This window comes from Eulemur rufifrons, chromosome 9 (genome assembly GCF_041146395.1).
Source record: "Eulemur rufifrons isolate Redbay chromosome 9, OSU_ERuf_1, whole genome shotgun sequence".
Lineage (NCBI taxonomy): Eukaryota > Metazoa > Chordata > Mammalia > Primates > Lemuridae > Eulemur > Eulemur rufifrons.
In genome coordinates this window covers 33,817,913-33,840,999 of record NC_090991.1, presented here as the reverse complement: position 1 = coordinate 33,840,999, position 23,087 = coordinate 33,817,913, and the positions used below count along the sequence as shown (strand labels likewise).

Genomic DNA, 23,087 nt, shown 5'->3' with positions numbered 1-23,087 from the left:
CTGGATTCAAATGATCAGGTTTCCAATTGTGGCTCCCCCCACTTCGTATCTGTGTCTTTTGGGGAAAGTTATTCAACCTTTTTGTCCTTCCCTCATTATACAGTGAGACTTACCACATTTCTCTCATTGGGTGGCTGTCATATTTCAATGACATTTTATGTAAAGCACTTAATGCCCTATCTGGTGTTTACCAAACCAATGAATGGTGGTTAGGATAGCCTGGTTTGGGTGTTTGTGCTGCCAAACAATGGGGATAATGTGTCTTTTGTGAAAATGCTTTGGAAATTCCAAAGCACCATTAGAATAAAATGTTGGGATGGTTTTTCCCATTTTCCCCAAAGCTCTTACAGGTAGAGCACTATAAAGCTGAGAGGCTGCAAAAGGACAAGGACAGTGTCTTTGTACCCTCCAAGGCTGTACCCTCTGTTGTGGGTACTCTCTGAGATGGGAAGACTATCCAAAAGGAGCCAAAGCTTCCCTAAAACTGTGCAAAGAGGTTCAGTCTGAATGTTATTCCCTGATCTTGTTCTCCTTGCCAGAGCAAGGAACACCCACCATGTCAAATTGTCTCCCTTTGGTCACCCTGTTTTCCTCTCTGAAATCCACTCTGGGCCAGGCATGGTAGATCACGCCTATAATCCCAGCACTTTGGGAGGCCAAGCCAGAGGCTCCTTTGAGGCCAGGGGTTCAAGAGAGGCCTGGGCAACATAGTGAGACTGTCTCTACAAAAAATTTAAAAATTAGTGGGACCTCGTGACGCATGCCTATAGTCCCAGCTACTCAGGAGGTTGAGGCAGGAGGATTACTTAAGCTGGGACAGGAGTTTGAGGTTGCAGTAAGCTATGATGGGACCAGTGCACTCCAGCCTGGGCAAAAGAGTAAGACCTGTCTCAAAAATAAATAAATAAGATGAAATCCACTTTCCCCAGGGAGCTTTCTCAGACTCACAAGAATGGGTAACTTCCCCAATGGCTCCCTCATCCTACCTCCAGGACACACCACACTCTTCATTCTGGACAGCCTTTTCATGAGTCTGCTGTGTATATGCCCATGTAAAGTGTTCAAGCATGGTGTCCAGAGGACAGGAACTCTGTGTCCATCCATATAACAACCAGATGTGTTAACTAAAGGCTCCTTGAAGACAAGGATGAAGTGATCAACATAATCCCCTCAATCTCCACCCAACTCCTCCTACCCCAGATATTTAACAGAACCTCACGTTGCTGGGAATACTTATTTATTTGGTCTATTAACACCAAGATCTGCAAAAAACAACCTCTAAACACAAGATAAGAAAACTCGAACATTAACATTCTTCTTCAATTTGTGTAAGCTCTGCAGTACGGAAAATATACAAACTTCAAACAGCTGCAAAAATAGTGTCTTTGGGAGAAAATAGAGTTTCTACATCGATACAAGAAAAATAGGCATTTTTCTAATCCAGCCTGGCCCCGGGGCAGGTGGGGGGTGCAGAGCTGTCATCTGCCACCTGGAGGAATGCCGGCTCTCCCCCTCACCACCCACCTGGGCTGGGCAGGCTGGGCTGCTGCTTAAGACAATCTTTAGTCAGGGTGAAAGCGAGATGAAAATGCCACTTGGGAAAATGCTTGGTTCCCCCCCTCTGCCAGCAGCTGAATTGGTCAAGTGTGATGGCCCTTCAGGGCTGCTTTGGTCAGCTCCTCCAGTGAGAGGGAGGCATGGGGATGGGGCTGAGAGGACGGGGGATCTGTCTTCTGGTCTCCTCTTCTGTGACTGTGGAGGAGGAGAGGGAAGGAAATCTGTGGCATCCCCCCGCCTCTCCTTTGGTCACGGCCAGCTTACTCTGCGACAAAAACAAGGGTCTCCTATACAGTCATTTGGATTCACACCCAGGGGTGGGAGATTCAGGACCTTCTGGGTGAGTGTTCCACCAAGTGAGGGAAGTGGCAGGTACACAGGTGTGAGTTGTGAGCTGCCCAGCTGCTAGTGGAGAAGGCGGGTCCCCTCACATTCCGAGGGGCTGGTGCCCATCAAGAAGAGGACCTGGGGCTTTGACACAATAACTGAAAGTGCTCAAAGGCCGAGAGGGAAGGGCTCCCCTATCTCCCATCGCAGGGGAGCTAGGGAGGGGCCTGCCACCAAGGCACTGGTCTCCATGGTTAAGTGTGGGGGGTGGTACCCTCAGACCACCAGGGAGCTCTGGAAGAGCACAGGCTCTTCTGATGGTGGGGTGCGCTGCCATGGCTCGAATGGCAGCGGGGAGGTCTTGGAAGCCTCTGGATCCTTCCGAGGTGGTGGCCTGGGGCTGGCGGGGGGAAGGGGAGAGCCCGGGCTTGAGGGGCAGTTTCGGAAGATGAAGCCCATGCTGGGGAAAAGGGGCTTCATCAAGCTGACGGGGCAGAAGGCCGAGCCGGTCGGGTTGAAATGGACTTTGTTCTTGTCAGGACAGGAAGTCAGGAAGGCCAGGTCAGGACCTGGGGACCTGGAAGATGGAGAGAGACACACAGACACACACGTACACACACAGAGAAACAGCCGGTGAGAGAGGGTAAGAGATGTCACGGCCTCAGGGGAGCGGGGGAGCTGGATCTCTGTTCAAACAGGGCAGTAACTTGACCAAAAAATAAAAGGCTACAGTCTCCAGGCCCCTCAGCTCTCCATTTTTTAAAAAATAGGCTACACAACAGGAAATACAATTCAGCTAGAAATAGGGAGGATTGAAGCTAGACAGGAAGGAGAACTTCCTGACAATGTGATTCCAGGAGACGAAGGATCTTTTCATTTGAAAGATTTCATCAGTGAAGGGTATTACTATTTTGGGGGCAGACCACTTGCCCGAAAGCAGAGATCAAGGCAAAGTGACTTTAAAGCAGGGTTTCTCAGCCTTAGCACTATTGACATTTTGAGCTAGATAATTCTTTGTTGCAGGGTAGGGATGGGGGTACTGTCCTATGGATCATTTAACAGTATCCCTGGCCTCTACGCAATATAGCAACTAAAAAATGTCTCTTGATATTGCCAAATGTCCCCTTGGGGTAAAAAAATATCCCCTGTTGAAACCTGTGGACCTAAAGAATCTAATTCTTGAGCACATTTGAAAGGTATGATTTTCAAAACTTTGGCCAGGAGGAAAGGACAGCACCAACTGTGAGAAAGGCAGTTTATCAGAAGGTCCATTCACGCCTGTAATCCTAGCACTCTGGGAGGCCGAGGTGGAAGGATCGTTTGAGCTCAGGTGTTCGAGACCAGCCTGAGCAAGAGCGAGACCCCCATCTCTACTAAAAATAGAAAGAAATTATATGGACAGCTAAAAATATATATAGAAAAAATTAGCCGGGCATGGTGGCACATGCCTGTAGTCCCAGCTACTTGGGAGGCTGAGACAGGAGGATCGCTTGAGCTCAGGAGTTTGAGGTTGCTGTGAGCTAGGCTGACGCCACGGCACTCACTCTGGCCTGGGCAACAGAGTGAGACTCTGTCTCAAAAAAAAAAAAAAGAAGGTCCAGGTTCTAATTCACCATGTGGTCTTGGCCGTTTCTGTCTCCCTTTAATGTGGGAAGAATCATCCCTTCTCTTCTGATCATTTAGGAAAAGTGGAAGGATAAAAGGAGATTAGGTCAGAGAGTTCCTGAGTAAGGAATCCTTATGATAAAAAAAAGAAGGGTATCTGGCCATGCTCAGAGGGCAAAACAGCCCCGAGAACCTAATGGTTTTAGGATTCCAGGAAAGAAAACAAAGGTGTGGGGAGTGATGAAGCTCTGTCACTAGTGGTTCCCATCAATCACCTTTTTCTTTTTTACTGAAGTATAATATATACACTCAGAAAAATGCACTCAGTGTACAGACTGATAAATTGGTTGCCATTTTAATTCTAGAATGATGATAATTCCAAGGCCCAGGAAGAAGAGCAAGGTGTGGGTAGAAGGGCAGAGATCTGGCGCAGAGTAAAAAGTGGTAGAGGGAAGTCACAGGCCCATATGCTGCTCGTGGTTGGGAAGGCCTGAGACTCCACAGTGGCAAGGTGTCCCTTGACGGAAAAGGGTTTAAAAGAATCCCACTTTATGAGGGGGTGGGGAATGGCTGGAGAAGGAATGTTCTGGGTGTGTGCATATACATGTGAGGAAGGTAACCAAGAGGAAACCAAGCAACACCCAACATAAAGGCAACTAACATGACCCGGAACAGCTTGATTCCCTGCCTGCAAAATCCAAGCTACCTTTGAGGGGATAATAGTTAGGAAGAGGAAAATGTGGCAAAAGAACAGCTAAACACGAGAACTTCCCAAGAGGAAAGTTGATAAAATGAAGAGACCCCAATAAGCCGTAGAATTTCAATCCCAGGATATCTTAGAAAATAATGATGGATCATGACCTCTCTTAAAGGGTTAATGCAGAGAGAGGCCGCTAGATGAGATGCTGTTGAGACCTCTTCTAGCATTCTGGGTTTATGGAAGAGTGAAGACAAGCAACAGCCTAATTTCCACCTGCCTTTCCGAGTTGTAGTTACTCAACTATAACATGGACTGAGAGAGGGCACAAGAGCCTACAATCTGCTTAAGTGACAATGTCTGGCCTCTTCCCTCCACAGGTCATCAGAGGACCCAGGAGTCTTGCAGGGACACCAGGCAACAGTGATGACAGTAACAAAAGCCCTGGTGTCAATGCTTTTCTCCGTAGCACCTACTGTGGGTTATACGTGTACTTTGGCTACCACCCTAGGGTGTCCTCTTCCTTATTTGAGATGCAAAGTCCCAGCTAAATCTTCACTCACACACCATGACTAAACTTCCTGACTGCCACCGAAACCGCAACTTCCAGTGTGAATCTGCCCCGATGAATATTAAGCTGGCAGGGGGAAATGAAATGAGCTCGTTGGTGCCGGCGAAGGGGGACTGTGTGCACATCTGGAAAGGTCTCTTTGCTAGTGGGAGGGAATTGTAGAGAAATCAACAGAAGAATGGCTTCAGGATTATCCAGTCTGATAATTATGATTGGGAATGTTCTAGTCCTTACTTGCAAGGACTAGAAATTTCTGTTTGGGAGTTCAAGACACTGGAACCACTACAGCCACAGGATGAAGACTTGACTCAGAAGCAACTGGAAAGCTGTTTAGGGTCCCCATTCCACTCCGGTGGGATGAAACACTTATAACCTCTGACTGAAGAGAACTCCTAGTGTGTTCTCCCCTTCCCCACACATCTCTCTCTCTCTCTCTCTGATTATGGTCTAGCAAATTCTCACACCTTCCCTGGGGATGGAAAAAAAATAGAAGAAACAAAGGGCTTAGGTTTCAGATATCTTTCCTTTCCAGCTCCTGCTGCGCTTGTGGCTGGCATGTGGGCAGAGAGCAGGTTTCTATGGAGATAATGATAAGCAAAGATTTAAGTGCTCAGAGTAGGTAATGTCAACAAGTTTGATCAAGGAAAAACTGCAATACTGATAATCTAGAGTTGACAACGCCTCTGTGATGACAGAGTCCAAGACTGAAGAAGGGCCAGGCAGGTGGGATAATGTGGGGCTCACCCTCCACCCTCGTCCCTCCCACCCACGCCCTGTCCTCTTGATGTACTCACGTGGCCTCTTCAAACACACGCACTCTCTCACAGCCTTCCGGGGGCTCCCGTTTGAAGACATAGCTGTGATTAGGCCGAGGGGAGGCAGCAAAGGCAAGGACTGGAGATGGGCTGCCATCTTCAAGGCAGGCTGGGTGGCCTGGAGAGGAGGCTGCAAACAGAGCAAGGCTGAGTCCAGGGGAGACGAAGGAAAGGCCTCCCCTTTTCTTGGCTCAGGCTTTGGGTATAAAGGGGCAAGGCTGAGTGACATGTGGTAAGGAAGGTGGCAGGAGTTATGCTAATCCAGTCTATTTGTCTTCCACCTTATAAAACCTTTGAAGCAGCTTACAAAAATAGAGAGCTTAGGACAGGCCACGCACAGTGGCTCACGCCTGTAATCCTAGCACTCTGGGAGGCTGAGGCGGGTGGATTGTTTGAGCTCAGGAGTTTGAGACCAGCCTGAGCAAGAGCGAGACCCCATCTCTACTAAAAATAGAAAGAAATTATATGGACAACTAAAATATATGTATATAGAAAAAATTAGCCGGGCATAGTGGCGCATGCCTGTAGTCCCAGCTACTAGGGAGGCTGAGGCAGGAGGATTGCTTGAGCCCAGGAGTTTGAGGTTGCTGTGAGCTAGGCTGACACCACGGCACCTCTAGCCTGGGCAACAGAGTGAGACTCTGTCTCAAAATAAAAAAAAAAAAAAAGAGCTTAGGAAAGAACAAAAAAAAAAACAATCGAACGGATGGGAAAGTAAAGTCTCCTATCGAGTCGTCTGTGTTCCCAGGAGGAAGTGGGACTGGAACTCCAAATATCAGACTTAAAGGAATCCCAACTGCTGTCTCTCTCTGCTTTCCTCCGAGGCTGCAAGCCCCTGCCTGCCAACACACCACGGCTTCCTCCCGTCCACAGTCGTGAAAATCTGTCCCTGTTTCCAGGAAGAGCTCCTCTCCAACTCGGAGAAGCAGTCCTTACTCAACCCCACTTGTAGGATAAAATTCCTCTCGCTTTCTACACAGCAAATGTACTTTGCCTAGGTTGCAAATATTGACTTTCTCTGAATTTATCTCACATTTATTCCTTCTTACTCTATGCTCTGTTTACTTATGTGTATTGTTGGGTCATGCCCTCGACCAGCCTACCTCATGGGGTTGCTGTGAGAATCAAGTCAGACGATGTAGGCAATGGTGCTTTATAATGTAAGGCTCATGTTAGGAGGCAAAAGTTGTATCTCACCCTCTCCATGAAGCAGCCAGAGCACAGGAGAAGGAGAGATTTGGAGTCCAAAAGATGGGGTTTGGGTCTGGGTCAAACTGTGCGACCTTGGGCAAGAGACCACATTCTTTTATTTTATATCACTCACAACCACCTTGAAACCTATTGCTGGTACTAAGTACAGTGGACATCTGAGCAGAGACTCTCTGGCTGTCCCCTACAGCTTGCTGAACTTCAGCCAAAAAATGGGATGGGAGGGATTGCTTCTCTGGATTCCAGTGAGGATGAAATGAAAGTATAGGTGCAGAGACTTTATGAACTATAAATCAGAATGTGATGTAAAGGGCCATGATTATTACTGGTACAGCATATAGAATAAAGATGACTCATAAAGTCATTTTAGTGAGTGATAATGCTGAGCCTGCAATTGAGTAGAGGTGGAAAAGGAAGTGAAACCCCCTTGTACCCCAGAGTTGGCCCTGCTGCCTGGGCCTCCTGGCTTACCTTTGTCGTTGGGGGTGGATGCCAGGTCCTCCAAGGCACCCTTGTGTTCCTCATGGCTGGCCCGGCCACAAGGCTGGGGGGATGCCAGGGGCATGGAGGGAGAGCTGGCAAGGTTGCCAGGCTCCAGGAGGAGGAGAGGATGATCGCAGCTGCCATTGTGCGGAGGAGCTGGGGCACGGTGCCCATCAGGGATCTCAAGGATCTGACAGGGGAAAAGGGAGGTCAAGACTCTCAGTCCTGAGTCTTCCCAGGCTGGTGGTACTGCCGTGACCCCAAGGGTCCTTCCCCTGCCGTTCTTCTCATCCTCTATCCGCAACATACAGTGACAGCAGAGCACCATTTCCTCAGGTCATTTATTTCCCTGGTCACCCTTCAATCTAAGAGAAACTCCCTCTTGTCTCTCCCCATAGCACTTTGTTCTTTCTCCCAGCAATGCCTGTAGCCCCACGTAGGACTGCACGTTCATCCGTACGGTTTGATCAGTGCAAGCCTCACGAGGGCAGGGGCCTTCTGTGTGCCGGGCTCTGGGAACACAGAGATGAACAGTACGTGCAAGAGGCACAATGGGGGCAAACCTAAGTGCTGTGAGCCACTGCAGGACCCTCATGCAGGCGACTGTCAGGTATGAAATACCTGCTTCACTGCCTGCCTTTTTAAACACTCGGTGGCACTTGTACCCGCAGCTCACCAAAGAGTGTGCATGTGTTTGGGTGTATATACAATCCTCTATGCATCCACATTAAAAATCAACCAGTAGGTAAATCATAAACCAAGAAGTGTGCCCATTAGAATTATATTAATACTGCCTAATTGGCATTCCCCAGTTGTACTGTGTCAGGATAAAAATGTGCCTGAGACTGCAGAAAAGGTGGCACAGAATTCTGCCTGGGAGTGGGGCAGGGAGGAGGCTGAGCAGGGGCAACTGGGCATGAAGGATGAAGGCACATCACCAGGTAGTGCTGGAGGGAGGGACATGGTCACACAGGCTGTGGGGTGGCGGGAACTGAGGCGTAGGTGGGTTCCAGTGCTGAGCACGCGGGGAACAGGGAGCGCCAGCAGTCTGGCTGAAGAATGGTGCCTAGCCTGACCCCTGCCAGCTGGGGACCCTCCTCTCTGCCAGTCCTTGCTCCGTCTCTTTCTTCTCACCGCCACAAAGCCTTCCCCAGTGACACCCACCCATCTCTGCTGTCCCTATGGCTAAGTCCACCTGAGACTAATAAACTCTGTGTGTGTTCCTTTCGCAGGCTGGTGTTTGTGAATTGCTGTTTACGGAGCCACAGCCCATGAGGCCCGATTGAGTGAGACTCCCAGCTCCCCCCACCCAGGCTCAGCAACACGCTCGCTGCACACAGGGCGCAGCTGCCACTCACCCGCAGCAGCTCCTCTTCACCTTGCTCCTTCACGAACACCTCCTCCAGCTCCTGATTGAGCCCTTCCAGGCTCCTGTGCAGGCAGGGGCTGAGTCGCAGGACGGGGGACCCTGCGGGGAAGCTGGGAGGGGATGCCTGAGGAGGAGGCAAATGAAGCCATCACGCGAGGCCCCACGGACTCATCAGTTCTGACCAGGGGCAGTGGTCACGTCTGCATGGCAGAACCAAGTGAATAAAGTGTTTGGGGACAGTTACAGCATGCAGTAGGTCCATTCGGGGGCGTTTCTCCAGAAGTCAGAGCCTAGTGAGGTCTGGAGTGTGCTTTCGAGTCATTGTCTCGATTGTGTAGTGGTGAGGGTGGAGGTGAGAGAAGCCAAGCCCTTCCAATGTCACCCAGCAAGTCCAAGTTCGGACTGAAGCTTCACAAAACCATGCAGTGTGGTAGGGGGCTCAGTAGCTGGGAGTCCCGGGAGAACTCTGCCCACACAAGGACCTGCCACGGAGGAAGACAAAGGGGAGGGTCACGGGAGAAAACATACCCTCAGTGCTCCCCGCACGGCGTGGTCCCCCAGCAGAGGGGAGCCCCGCTCCTTCTCCTTCCCACTGCGGCTCAGCTTTGTCCTCTGCAGTTGTTGCTTCAACTTGGTAATCTAGCAGCCCGAGAGAGGGAGAGGAGAGGCAGGTGAAGCAAAGCAAAAGTGCGCTGGGTCCCTCCGCCCAGGTGTGGCTCCTGCCAGAGGCCCACCAAGATCTGTTAAAGGAAGATGGGAGCTAATCTTCCATCCCAAAATAGCGTGGTGGTGTTAAAAACCGTGATGATAAGCTCCTCAGACAAGTTGGATACCTTACGAACTAGATGGATCAGTTTCCAAAAAAAATTAAAAATATGCAACACTGAAACCATCTTGTCTTTCACAGATTCCAAAGGCCTGGGATACGACTCTATTAATAGCAACGGAAGATGATGTTTCTGAGTGCCAACGGCAGTTCACTCCTCAAAGTACGTTCACAACTATCTCAAAGGCCCTGAGACCAGGAAGGATGGAAATATTCTCCCCCATTTTAAAGTAGACTACACTACCAGGCTCTCAAGAAGGAATATCAGATTTCACCTTGATGTCCATATCCTGTAATAATTATAGATGATTATTAACGATTTTGAATATCATCCCCACCACATGTGTAATTCTGGACCTCCCTGCCCTCAGCTGGAAAATGCTCAGGGGATGTAGAGCTATTTAAATATGAGCCTAAATTAAACAGAATTCAGACAGTAGATCTGCTGCCCGTACCCATAAGATTTACAACTATAGCCAAGAAGAAAGTGCCGTTTAGATTTGCTACTGTGGGTCACTCACACCATGAGTCCCCACCCTTAGTGTGAATAACTTGTGTCCTCTGATCATTGAAAACTTTAAGTATTTTTTATTTCCCCCTCATCTTAAACTTACAGTGCATTCACTTCATATTTTCTCACTGCTCTCAGCAACGAGGAGGGCGGAAGCAACTTCCTCTTGCAAAAGGTCGAGGGTGAGTCTTAGCAAGTTGATCCTCTCAGGACACAGCATGTCAGGAGCAGCTGGTTTGGGAGCCCTGGAACATTCCAGCCTATGGCTTTCTCTACTCACCCTCAATGACTTTAGCCCTCCTGAGGGAGAGGGAGGGCCAGGAAAAGGTGCTTGGGAACACGTAATTGTTTTTCTCGTCTTTTAAAAAGAAGGCTGAATGAACAGTGAAATAGAAAATGAGGTTCCCAGTTCCCAGGAACTCACTGCCCACCTTCCTCCAGTCTCTGAACTGCATATCTGGATCCAACCTCGAAGTAGAGTGAGAACCATGGCAGCTCCAGCCCTGTGCTTGCTGCTGGCACCAGCACTTGCTGGCCAAGCCCTCCCTAGCAGGAAGATCTGGGCCCCTAAGACCTGGCCACCAGGAGGCTGGGAGTCAGCTATGAAGGAGCCAGCTCACTAGGAAAAGGATAGGTGGAGGCAAGTGAGACTAGAAATGTAATTTCACTTTGGAGCAAACACATCGTGTGGTGCTGGGGCATAGAGAAGAGGCAGCTACCCTAGCCAGGGAGTAAACGGGGGCAGCTACCTCTTTTCGGTGGTCTGTGCTGCCCCAGGACGCTGAGCGCTTGTGTGTGCAGGAGCTGGCCCGCTCACCTTCTAGCTCTTGCCAGGACAGGGGGGTCTGCGGGAGAGAAACACAGTGAGACAGAGCAGCTTCTCGGGCAGGCGCTGGGGAAGCAGACACATAGTTCCTGGGTAGAGGCGGTGGCCCTTTGAAGGCTTCTCTCTCATCTGCTCATCAACCTCCTGCACGCTCCTAGCCTGTTCTTGCAGGCTTCTCCACCTGCACTGCCTCCTTCCAGCATCCTCCAGCAAAAAGGGCCTGGTGATCCAATCGGGCCGACCTTCCCTTTACTCTTTTATGACTTTTACAGACGCATTCTCTCATATATCCCCAGTTATTCCAGGTGCTCCCCAATGGTGAGGACAAGTGCTGCCCCTCCTATCCCAACGAGCTCCGAAAGAACACAGGCCCAGCAAATCGCTGGCATTCTTCATTTTATCACCCTCTGTGCCTAGCACAGGCCCGGGCTCCTGGGAGCCCAATGAAAACAAGTTAATAGACAAGAGTGCAGTAAGGAATCATTAATTGGCAAAACAGGAAAAAGGTCAACGTAGGTCACCCTGACCGAAGCAGGAGGCCCTATAGTGTGATGCCTCAAGCTTGTTCCTTGCTTTTTCTCTGCACCCTGAATAAGTGCTGGAGGCCCCAAAGTCCTCCTGAATAAGCAGGGAGGGGACATTTTCAGAAAGGGGGGCCCAGAGATCTGAGCCCAGCCCTGATTTCTGACCCCTCTTGGCCCTGTCACTCCTCCCCTCCTGGGCTGGCCCTACCCCTCGTGAGAACAGGGCTCTCAGTCAGCCGTCCTGTCCCCCAGCTGCACGGAAGACAGAGTGCCCAAGATGGAGGCCAGGGAGCTGTGGAACTACCTCCTGGGCCCCCACCCAAGGGGGGAAGCTGTGGCTCTGAGCACAAAGCTGAAGAGGCCCAGATCCCTCCCCACCACCAGTATCCCTACTTCCATTCCAAGGGAGGGGCCCAAGGGGGAGCGCTCCAGTGGAACCAGTTCCTCTCTAACTTCTGCGCATGCTGCCAAAAATATGAGGGCCTGGGAACCATCTCCTCCAAGAGATCTGCTGACCTCCCCCGAGAGGTTGCTGCAAACAGAAAAGGGGGAGGATGGAGGGGAAAAAACTCAACGACTCACCACCCAACAGCTGCCGAGAGGAGCCCGGCGGGGGAGTCTGCGCGGGCTGTGAGAGCAGACAGCCCCGGGTGACAGCTGCAGGGGAGAAGAGCCGCTGCGGCCTGGGGCTCCCTAGCTCTGCCTTCTCCCAGCTGCCCACGGATCAGCACCTTTACTGGGCTGTGTGACACAGCCAGGGTGAGACAACCGCCCCGCTGCCTTGTCCTCATGCTAGCAGCACAAGGGAGAGCACCCAGAGATCCGCTTCCCCCACCATTCCCCCCTTTAGGAAAAGGGCGGGCAGCACATCCTTCAGGCCCGTGTCTCGGGCACACCCCGCAAAACCCTCAAGGTGAAGCTGGCTCTGACAGAACATGGAAACTAAGCAGCTGGTCTACTTCCAAACGCCTGTGTTGTCCAAACCACGATGGCACCGGACAGACCCTCAGAAAAGGCTGCTTCTCGTACGGGAAAGTGAGGAGAAAGTCCATCTCTCCTTCAGCCACCTCTACCTAGTGGACACAAAAACGGTCCTCCCCTCTCAGGGCTCCAAAGCCAACCCTGCAGGTGACTAGCTCTGCCAATCAGAGCTCGGAGCCCCGTGCAAGCCCACTGTCCCCGGAAAGGTGCAGAGGCTCTGGAGGACGGATGATTAAGGCTAAGGTGATCATGATGCCCACTTTCCTCCCTCCAGGAAGACACTGCTCACAGGTGGGCAGTGAGAGAGGAAAAAACAGCCACACTCAGGCTGCCACCACTTCTACTAAGATCTCATACAAACTCAAGTCCCTTCTTTCTTCTGGGATATGTGAGGGGTAGAAGGAGATGTGTAGGCTGCACAGGAGTTCAGGAAGGTTGGGAAAACCATGACAGCTAGGATGATCTTTCTCAATCCCATCTGATCCCATGTCTCTCTGCTCGGCGACATCTTTTACCAATTAGTGCCTGCTCTGTGTGCACTGTGCTACCAAGGCCATCACTTGATCCCAACACCCACAACACGGTCACAGAGATCACCACCTGACCCTCCATCCCATTGGCTCTCCATACTTGACTGTCCTACTCAGTCAAACCCGTCCCCATCTCCTTTTTCTTACTTTATCCCTGACCTCTAAGCCTGGTCTCGGGGTGTACATCATTCATGCATTCGACAAATAGTTACTGAATGCATACCGTGTGCCAGGTACTGTTCCAGGTGCTGGGGACACAACAGTGCACAAAACAACAAAACCCTTGTCCCCTCTGAGTTTATGTTCTAACTGGGGAGACAGTTTAAACATTGATAAGTGTTAAGGAAAAAAAACACAGCAAAGAAAGGGGATAGGAATGCCAGGCAGGGAGGACATGATTAGAAATGCCAGGGAAGTCCCCAGTGAAAAAGCAACATCTGAATAACAACACGGGGGCGGGGGCAGGCTGTGAGTCATGTGGATACCCAGACAGAGGGAATGACAAGTGCAAAGGCCCTGAGGCAGGAGTGAGCTTGGCATATTTGAGAATGATGAGGCCAGTGTGGCTGGGGCAGAGTAGTAGGAGATGAGGAAAGTGTGACAGGTTAAAAAATAGCCCCCCAAAGACATTAAGAACCTATAAATGTGGCCGGGCGTGGTGGCTCACGCCTGTAATCCTAGCACTCTGGGAGGCCGAGGTGGGCGGATCGTTTGAGCTCAGGAGTTCGAGACCAGCCTGAGCAAGAGCGAGACCCCATCTCTACTAAAAAATAGAAAGAAATTATATGGACAGCTAAAATATATATATAGAAAAAATTAGCCGGGCATGGTGGCGCATGCCTATAGTCCCAGCTACTCGGGAGGCTGAGACAGGAGGATCGCTTGAGCTCAGGAGTTTGAGGTTGCTGTGAGCTAGGCTAACGCCACGGCACTCACTCTAGCCTGGGCAACAGAGTGAGACTCTGTCTCAAAAAAAAAAAAAAAAAAAAAAAAAGAACCTATAAATGTTACCTTATTTCGTAAAGTTTTTGCTGATATGATTAAGTTAAGGATCTTGAAACGGGAGGATTATTCTGGATTATCTGGGTGCGCCCTCCATGCCATTACAAACGTCCTTACATGAGAGAGGCAGAGGGAGATTAGACACACACAGAAGATAAGGCAATATAACCAGAGAGGCAGAGATTGGAGTGACGTGGCTACAAGCCAAGGAATGCCAGCAGCCACTAGAAGATACAAGGAGTGGAATCTCCCCAAGAGTCTCCTGAGGGAGCATGACCCGGCCAACACCTTGATCTCGGCCGGCAAAACTGAACATGAACTTCTTGTCTCCAGAACTGTGAAAGAATACAATTTTTGTTGCTTTAAGCCACTAAGTTTGAGGTAATTTATTAAAGCAGCCTCAGAAACCTAATACGGTAGGTTATCCTGTGCTTGAAGCAGTTTACACGCTGGCGTTGAGTGTTCTTAAGGCAGGAGCGCATGCGGATGTGGGCTTTAGTCCCCCCCCCACCAGACTGGGGGCTTCAAGAGTGGGGACCATGGCCCTATTCCCAGTGCCCCTGGGTGGACAGGACCTTCCTCTTCTCAGTCTCACCACAGATGTCCAGACTGAGATCTCAGAGCACAGAAAAGTCACAGTAAGGAAGGCCACCCTTCTAAGAACTAACCCTTTGGCCACAACAGGGGTCAGGCTATGTTGCGTGGCAGCACTGTGAGTGTTCATTCTAGATGACCCTTTGGAAGCAGGTTAAAGCTTGAGCTCAGCAGCCAACGAACGGGCCAAGGCCATGTTTGTCCAGGGGACACATGTGCTGGAACGGGCTTAGTTGACACCCTGGCCTGGGGGGCAGCTGAGGGAGAAGCAGGGCTGCTTGCTAACCACGAGTGGCATCAGCCAGCTGTGCAGCCGATGCCTGGATTATGCAAAAGTGGCTGTGGCTAGACTCGGGAAGCCTGGCCTGGGATTGAGATCCCCAGGCAACATGTGGAAGGACAATTGGGCATGGGGTGGAGGACAGCTTCCCAGAGAGCCACCCAGTATACTAAGGAGGAGGGGCAGGATGGGGGTGAAAACCCCCCACACTGGAGTCTCTTTCTTGGACCGCAGCTGAAATAAGTTTCCACCTGCACTCCATGACCACAGGCAGGAAGAGTCCCAGTCCTCTCTGTCTCCAGTGTCCTTGGCACCTGAGTAAGCTCCACATGCAGAGCTGGGCTGGGCCCTGGGAACGTAACCCGCTGCACCTGTGCGCGAGTGTAGAGCTGCATGGTGCTTGGCCTGGTGGGGACGGTCAGTGACTATGCGTTCAACCGAAATTCAGCAGGGAACCCGTCCCTTAGGACTCTGGCCAAACAATAAGGCAGGAAAAGGCTCTGAGGGGGGTCCACTAGCCAGTCCTGAGAATTCTGGCTGCAGGTGGCCAAGGCCACCACCTCTGGCCCGATGGTGACTATGCAATGCTCAGATTTTCCATCATGGCTCCCTTTTCAAATATTTGGTACAGTTGTCAAACCACATGCCAACAACTGGTCCTGACTGCCAGTTTGGAAAGTAGGCGCTGTGCCCAAGCCCCCACACCCACAAAGGAAAACATTTTTAAAAGGCCTGTGATGGTCAGACTAAACCGTGTGCTGTCACTGACTGTTGAGGCACTGGCTGGGAAAAGGGGGAGCACAGCATGACACAGGGAGAGAAAAGGCACAGAAAGGGAAGTCCGCCCAACGAGTATGCCCACCTTCGCCTCTGGCCTTCGTGACACTGCATGCGGTTTGTTAAGGACCTAGGTTAGTTTTTTCCCAAGGGGTAAGTCAAGGCTAAAAGGAAAATTATATTGTGGCAGCTTCCCCACCGGACCTGGAGAAGCAGAGGAAATGGGGCTGGGCTGGGCTGAGCAGAACGGGGAGCTGGGCTGGGCAGGGCAGGTACCCAGGGTCCCATCTGTAGGCAGGATGAGACCAGGAGGGGGACTTTGCCCAAATAGTCATTCCAGCTGCAGCGAGACCACTTCCCCTCTCCAGAAAAGTACAGGAAAACTCAAAGGCTTTGCACAGCAAGAAGGGAGAGGGGTGACCACAGCCACTGGCCTGTGCTGCCATCACCCACCCTGGCCTGTGCGCAGCCACTAGGAGGGGCCAGCCCAGAGCAGGTGGTGGCCAGCTCTGGTTTACCAACTGACCTGGTCACCCTCTCTCCTGTTGCTCCTCCTGGCTCAAAACATGCAGCATCTCCAAAGCACTTCTTGTCCAGTTACCACATTCACACATCCTCATCCTTCCTAAAATAACCAATTTCCCAAATAAGATCCGTCCACATCCCTCTTCTTCCCTTGCCCCAAATATTTGGCAACCCAGCTCTCCATAGCAGACTGTAAATTGCCAAGACTACCCTTTGTACCTGCCTAACAAGCTTAAAACTCAACCAGGAAGGAAATAACCGGGATTGCTGGCAATATTGGGATATATTCAAGAACTGAGAGATTTTAGCTCCATCTTCTGCCCTATAAATAAGCCTCGAGTCCGCAGCATGCCTGGCTACCTAAACGGCAGGTGTTCTGTGCCTGCTGCCCAGGTCTGAAGCTGGTTTGGAAGGGCAGGGCCCTGGCCTCCTCTTGGGGGTTCAGAGGAAGGAGCTGCTTAGCCTGAACTGTAACTGTGGCCGCGGATCTCACTGCAAGAAATGCCTGGGAATGCCAGGGCTGCCGAGGGCCCCAGACACATACTCTGACTGCTGGCTCTGCGTGGGGTGGAGGTTAGGCAGGTAGGAGAGCAGTCAGTTGTGAGTGCCTGCCAGTTAGGGTGGATGCAGTAGAAAATAAATGACCACGCTAGTGGCTAGAGAAGGAGGGCAGAAGGTGGGCGTAGAGGTGAATAGCCCTCCTCCAGCTCAAAGCCACTGGGGAAAGATCCTGGCATCAGTCAATTTTTAACAGTTTAAAAGCTTTCAAGGACTTTGGTAGATCCTGCCACCTTCCCTTCCCTCTCCCCTTCTCCACAAGCTGTCGTATCTCCCCAGGAAAACCTCTCCTCCACCTCCAGTCTTTTCCGAGTGATATCCCAGTGTTCCGTAGGGAAGGAACAACGGTTACTTAGGGAGATGTCAGGAGAGCCTCAGGCCTTCACAGTGTAATGCCAGTGTTGAAGACAGTAGCTTGTGCCAGGCCGGGGACTTAAGCAGGAATTTGAATAGAGCCCAAAACCTAGAAGCAGAAACTTCCCAGAGGACCAGGAATGAAAGATGTGCAGAGCGCATATTTTGGTTTGGATGCCTACGTAGGTCAGAATTCTCCCACCTCCTGACTGCAGCCACAATATTGACAGGTTGCTAAGAGTTCCTCGAGGGCTGGAGCCCATCCCAGGGAAAGAGGAAAGCTGTATGGCTTGGCCTTGCCAGACCCACGGAGGCGCATCACTGACCTCTGTCTTGCTGTGGCAAGAAGCCCAGACTTGTTATATAAAAGATCTGGCCTGCAGCTGGGGCTTCAGCACAAACACACAGCCTAGAGCCCATGCCTCTAAACCCGGCCAGGGAACATCTGAGGCCAACCCCGCCTTGAGTTGACAAAGAGAAAGCTATCTGAGGAGTGGGATGGTGACTTCCTAGAAGGCTGGTAGCAGGAAATGACAAAGACGGAGCTAGATGGGCTGACAAAAGCAGATGCAATCATGAGCTTACATGCTCAAAGCAACCTCAAGTCCTGCTCCTCCAGGAAGTCCTCCTTGACTAGATACATCATTTGAACTAAGCACTCTCTTCAAAAGACAATGGGTGTGTGCTCCCAGGCCCGTGAGGAGGAAGCATAATCTATCATACTTGCTTTTCCCAAACAACAACAATGCCCAGGGCTCCCAGGAACGAGGCCTGCTCTGTCTGCTACCTGGAGTGTACTCTCCCTTCATGATCTATTCATAGATCTAAAGAGCGCCATCCTGTTAACTGCAGCAAATTCTTGTTGGTTCAAGGTCGGGTATTCCCATGAGAATTCCCCTCCTCTAAACTTTGCCAGACATTTGGCCCCATCTCATCCCTTGGCTGTCTGTTCGCTGGGCTTCACAGAACTGGAATCCAGAATCACAGAGGCCAAATCTTGTCCTCATTTCCTTATTCTTCATTCCAACATGCCAAGAGCAGTACTGGGCATTCAAACATTCACTAACAACATCTGAAAATGGATCTCATAAAAAAAAAAAAAAAAAAAAAAAAAAAAAGACAGAAATCAACATGATGTACTCAAAAGAGGCGGCAGACTGAGCCGTACTGAGCACTTTCACGTGTCATTTGGCCATAATGCCACCAACTAAACAGGCAGAGTGGACACAGTCCACCCAGTTTGCAAAGGAAGAGCTGACCTGCCCGACATCACAGAGGTGAAGACGGGCTGACTCTGAGCCCAGCGTCCTTTCCGGCCTATTTCCACTTTTCTAGGAACAACTCAATTGCTCTGACGTTTAATAGGAATGAATGGCTTTAAACCACATCAAAAGGGAGATTTGACTCTTAGCAATTTAACTGCTAAGAATGTTGAAGTACTGAATCAGATTAAGAAATATCTTTGTATAATTTCACATATGAGGGGCCAGATGCAGTAGCTCATGCCCATAAATCCAGTATTATGAGAGGCCGAGGCGGGAGGATCACCTGAGTCCAGGAGTTTGGGATCAGCCTGGGCAACATAGCGAGACCTCATCCCTACAAAAAATAAAAACACTAGCTGGGAGTGGTGGCACACCTGTAGTCCTAGATACTTGGGAGCCAGAGGTAAGAAGTCACTTAGGTCCGGGAGTGCAAGGTTGCAGTGAGCTGCAATCACACCACTGCAGCCTGCAGCCCAACCTGGGCAACAGAGTGAGACACTGTCTCTAAAACATACGAAAATTTCACATTTGAGATGACTTTCTTCTCAGGCTAACACTCTCTTGTCCAAAAATTGACAAGCGGCAGACTGGGTGATCCACAGAGATTCCTTCCAACACTGGGATTAATGAAAAGACAGACCTAAAGACAAATACTGAAGGCCGGGCACCGTGGCTCATGCCTGCAATCCTAGCACTCTGGGAGGCTGAGGAGGGAGGATGGCTTGAGCTACGGAGTTTGAGACTAGCCTGAGCAAAAGCAAGACCCCGTCTCTACTAAAAGTAGAAAAATCAGCCGGGCGTGGTGGTGTGAGCCTGTAGTCCCAGCTACTTGGGAGGCTGAGGCAGGAGGATCACTTGAGCCCAGGAGTTTGAGGTTGCAGTGAGCTATGATCATGCCACTGCACTCTAGCCTGGGCAACAGAATGAGACCCTGTCACAAACAAAACAAAACAAAACAAAACAAACAAACAAACAAAAACCCCACAAACAAAAAATACTGAAGAAGAACCTGGATTCCACAGTATTTGAATGAGTCCCCTGAAATCCCAGGCTAGGCTGCTGGCAAGGAATAACTCTCCATTACTGAAGAACTTTCCATTCCTATGGTTCCAATGGTACCTATCCTGCTCAGCACACTTTTTGGCCACTTATCCACTTATTCCAGTTGTCTGGGGAACACAAAGTCATTTGAACGTTGGCCTTGGTTTAATTTTAGCAAGGTAAATCTCATTTTTTAAAACCTAGAATAAATTCCAAAGTCAGCTGTTGATTACCCACACCCAAGTACTCAAAGCCAGACTAAAAGACCCAGACTGACTCCTCTTTCACTAGTCGGGGGCAATGCAAACTCGTTTTCCTATAAGTTTACCAAGAAAAACAAGCTGGCAAACATTAGAAGATGAAACGCTACATGGTGAATATGTATACCCAAACCCCTGGACAAATCGTTGCAACGATTCAGAGTTAAGTAGACCAGAGGCCCTTTCAGCCAACCCTCTCACCCCACCCTTATCCCTTATCCCACTAGGAGAGAGCTCCGTTACCTGAGTGGCCTTGTCATTGGTACAGCACGTGAAGGCCCCATCAGCATCTCGTGGCCACTGGCCCAGAAGGTAAGAGCTGAGGATGGTGTCCAGGGAGAACGTACGTCGGACCTGGGGTGGCTGAGGCCTACACACTGGCTTTTCTGGGGCCACGGAACACGGGACACTGGCTGGAAGAGAGCATAGCCCGCACACCTTGACATCAGCATGGAGGAAGGAGATGGGACCCAGTCTTCTCTATTCTAGGGAGCCTAACTGCCATGTCTTCGCTTAGACCCACCTCCCTCCTAAAAGAATTTGAAGTGGCCTGCAAAAGCACAATAGGTCTAACGAGAGCTTTCCTGACTTAACCAGTTAGACTTTATCACGGGAAACAATTTATACCATTCTACTTTGGACTTAGGGATTACTTTATAAATGTCCTCTATCCTTTTCCGGTTCCTAATGGACTATGAACTGTGAACTCCTAGGTTTCCACACTGAGTTTCCTGAAAGCAGCGCTGCTTCCCAGCATTAAAGAGGGCACTCTAAGGGGACAAAAACCACGTTTTCTTCCATCTTTTATCTCCTGTCTCTCTTCCTCCCTCCAGCACGATTGCAGGCTCCTGGGCCTTGCACAAATTCAACCCATTAACTGAAGGCCTCTACGTACTTCCTTCAGGGCTGGGTAGCGCCCAGGGAACCTGGGTGACTGAGACGTGAGAATGATTTACTGTAACTACTTTCAACTGTCCAGGATTGAGAAATCCAGGTGAGGAAAATACCCAAGTCTTTTAGTCCCCTATCTCTGACTTCTATCTAAATGGGACCAAAATAAAAAAAAAGCAATTATAAATCCATTCATTTTATTTTTACCCTGGTGAAAGCTTTCTGGGAGAAGGTAAAAGTTGAAACTGTTGATAAAATATTATAAGGGTTCTGGAATCATCTGGAAGTTGCAATCATCTGAGCTGACCCCGTTTTCCATGGCCACATTCAAAACACTCTACCATCTTAAGATGATAAAGGTTCTTTCCTTTAAACAGAACGAAATGCTTTCACATCTGCAGTAATCCCTTGGTAATTCGTGTGTATATTAAGCACAGGAAAAAGAACTGGGGACTGTACGTATAAATAAACTTGAAGAGCTTTATATTAGAAAGGCACCAAAGGTTGGCAGTTCCTCAAAAAGTTGAACATAGAATTACCATATGATCCAGCAATTCCACCTTTAGGTATATACCCCCAAAGCACCGAAAGCAGGACTGAAAGAGATCATTTGTGCACCCACGTTTGTAGCAGCATCATTCGCGATAGCCAAAAGGTGGAGGCAACCCAAGCACCCAAGGAGGGATGAATAGATAAATAACATGTGGTGTACCCATATGATGGACTATCATTCAGTCTTGAAAAGGAAGGGAATTCTGACACATGCTACAATACAGATAACACTAAATGAAATAAGCCAGACACAAAAGGACAAATATTATGTGATTCCACTCACATGAGGTTTCCTAGAACAGGCAAAGTCATAGGGACAAAAAGTAGAATAGAGGTTACCGGGGGGGCTTAGGAGGAGGGGGAATGGTAGTTATTTAATGGATACAGAATTTCTATTTGGGATGATGAAAAAGTTCTGGAAATGGATAGTGATTATGCTTACACGACATTGTGAATGTACTTAATGCCACTGAACATAGACTTAAAATGTTTAAAATGGTAAAATTTACATTATTTATATTTTATCACAATAAAAAAAAAAGACTAACAATGCTAGCTCCATTCTCCAAATTCATTTGAGTATTTGCATACATTTCGACATAGTTGTAACCAATGTGAAATGTACTACATTATGTTCTGCCTGGTTCCACCCAGTTCATATACCCATTTCCAAGTATCAACAATCTACATATTTGTCATTTTAGAAGACTATATGATATTCCACCAGCACAATAGTGAGCTTAGCCATTCCCACATTATTGGACACTTGAGGGATTCCTCTCCAATTTGGATACCACAGATGTTACTGCATGGCCAACTTTTATTCTGTTTTTATCTAATCCCTGGCATATTTCTCGGTCATCACCCTCAGCTGTCATATAATATATGCTCATTAAAACAAGTGAAAATGATTTATAGTTAACAAAAGTAGTAAGTGCAAATTATATTAATATAAAAGTCAAGAAACATATAAACAAAAAGGAAAAAACCCTCAACTCTCAACACCCAGAGATAACTGTTAATATGCTATGAGATATATATTCTCATAGGCCTTACCTTCTATATATATGCGCTTTAAAATTTAAAATGGGATCATACTGTACATATTGTTTTGCTATATGTTTTACCTTATATCATAAACATCTTTCCAAATCAATATATATTGACCTACAACATATCACTTTAAATGATCTTAACATTTCTAGGTTACACCGCTTCAAACCATCTTTCGAAGATGGGAATCAAAGCCTTCATGTTCTGGTCCCACTTACCTTTTCCTTTACACCTCACTCTCCTCAAGGTCTCCAGATCCTGGACAAACCACACTACGCAACATTTCCCACCCACGTCCCAGGCCTTCCCTCCTCTGAGGTTTTGCACATGTGCCCGGGGTTGACATCTGTCCCATCTGTCAGGGCCAGCCTTACTGCCGCCACCTCACCAAGCTTTCTGTATCCCCGGAATCCCCTGGAAGCAACGTCTCAGAGTTAGATTCTGAGTTTCCCCAATACTTTGTACTCTTCCAGTACTGATCACCCTTCTCTGCGGGATTATGGGCTCTGTAACTCCTAGATAATAAACAGCCTGGGGCCAAGGACTGGCCCTGATTTCTCTTTATATCCCCCACACTGCCTAAAACACAGGGCTGACAACCTGTGGGCACGTGAGTATTTGGATAAAATTGAAAAACCCTCACTAGAGGAGTGAACTAATTATACCATGGATTCTGGGCTTCCTTTAAGCATCCATACTGAACCCACTCACCTGGAGGAAAGATCCCATAGCTGCTTGTCTGTTTTCCTCCCTCTGAGGCTCGGGAAGGCCCAACCTCTTTTTTACTTTCCCTGTGACTTTGTCCCCTAATAAGTTAGTGACAGGCATGCTGGGTTCAAACCCCAACTTTATCTCCTATATGAGCACTTCAAACACTCATTTTCCTATCCTGGGTTTAAGATCAAAAGGTGGCCATCCGGGTATTTCTGGGAGCTTCTGACCCACATCAGCAGCTCAGACACCAAAATGCTGTCCTGTGGGCCTCCAAAGCCGCCTGTTTGAGTCCAGTGATGAGGCAGGGACTCGGGAAAGTAGATTTAGAAAATGACATGACAGATAACCAAGGAGGCACATGGGAAGCAGATGAGCAAGTGACTGGCACAA

General features: G+C 49.2%; 1 protein-coding gene across 3 annotated transcripts in view; it reads right to left on the bottom strand.

The window, feature by feature from the left end:
• Window positions 1–1,220: 1,220 nt before the first annotated feature.
• The window catches only part of FAM117A (family with sequence similarity 117 member A), a 43,699-nt gene continuing 21,832 nt past the window's right edge, over window positions 1,221–23,087 (bottom strand). For 2 of the 3 annotated variants that reach the window (XM_069481238.1, XM_069481240.1), the window contains exons 2-8: window positions 19,731–19,900; window positions 10,720–10,815; window positions 9,162–9,272; window positions 8,623–8,757; window positions 7,253–7,454; window positions 5,552–5,702; window positions 1,221–2,461 (exon numbers count right to left, since the gene is read on the bottom strand). In XM_069481238.1, coding sequence (XP_069337339.1) covers window positions 2,161–2,461; window positions 5,552–5,702; window positions 7,253–7,454; window positions 8,623–8,757; window positions 9,162–9,272; window positions 10,720–10,815; window positions 19,731–19,900 — 1,166 coding nt within the window. In that variant the 3' untranslated portion in view covers window positions 1,221–2,160. The remainder of the gene's footprint in view (window positions 2,462–5,551; window positions 5,703–7,252; window positions 7,455–8,622; window positions 8,758–9,161; window positions 9,273–10,719; window positions 10,816–19,730; window positions 19,901–23,087) is intronic. The other variant, XM_069481239.1, reaches the window with a different exon arrangement.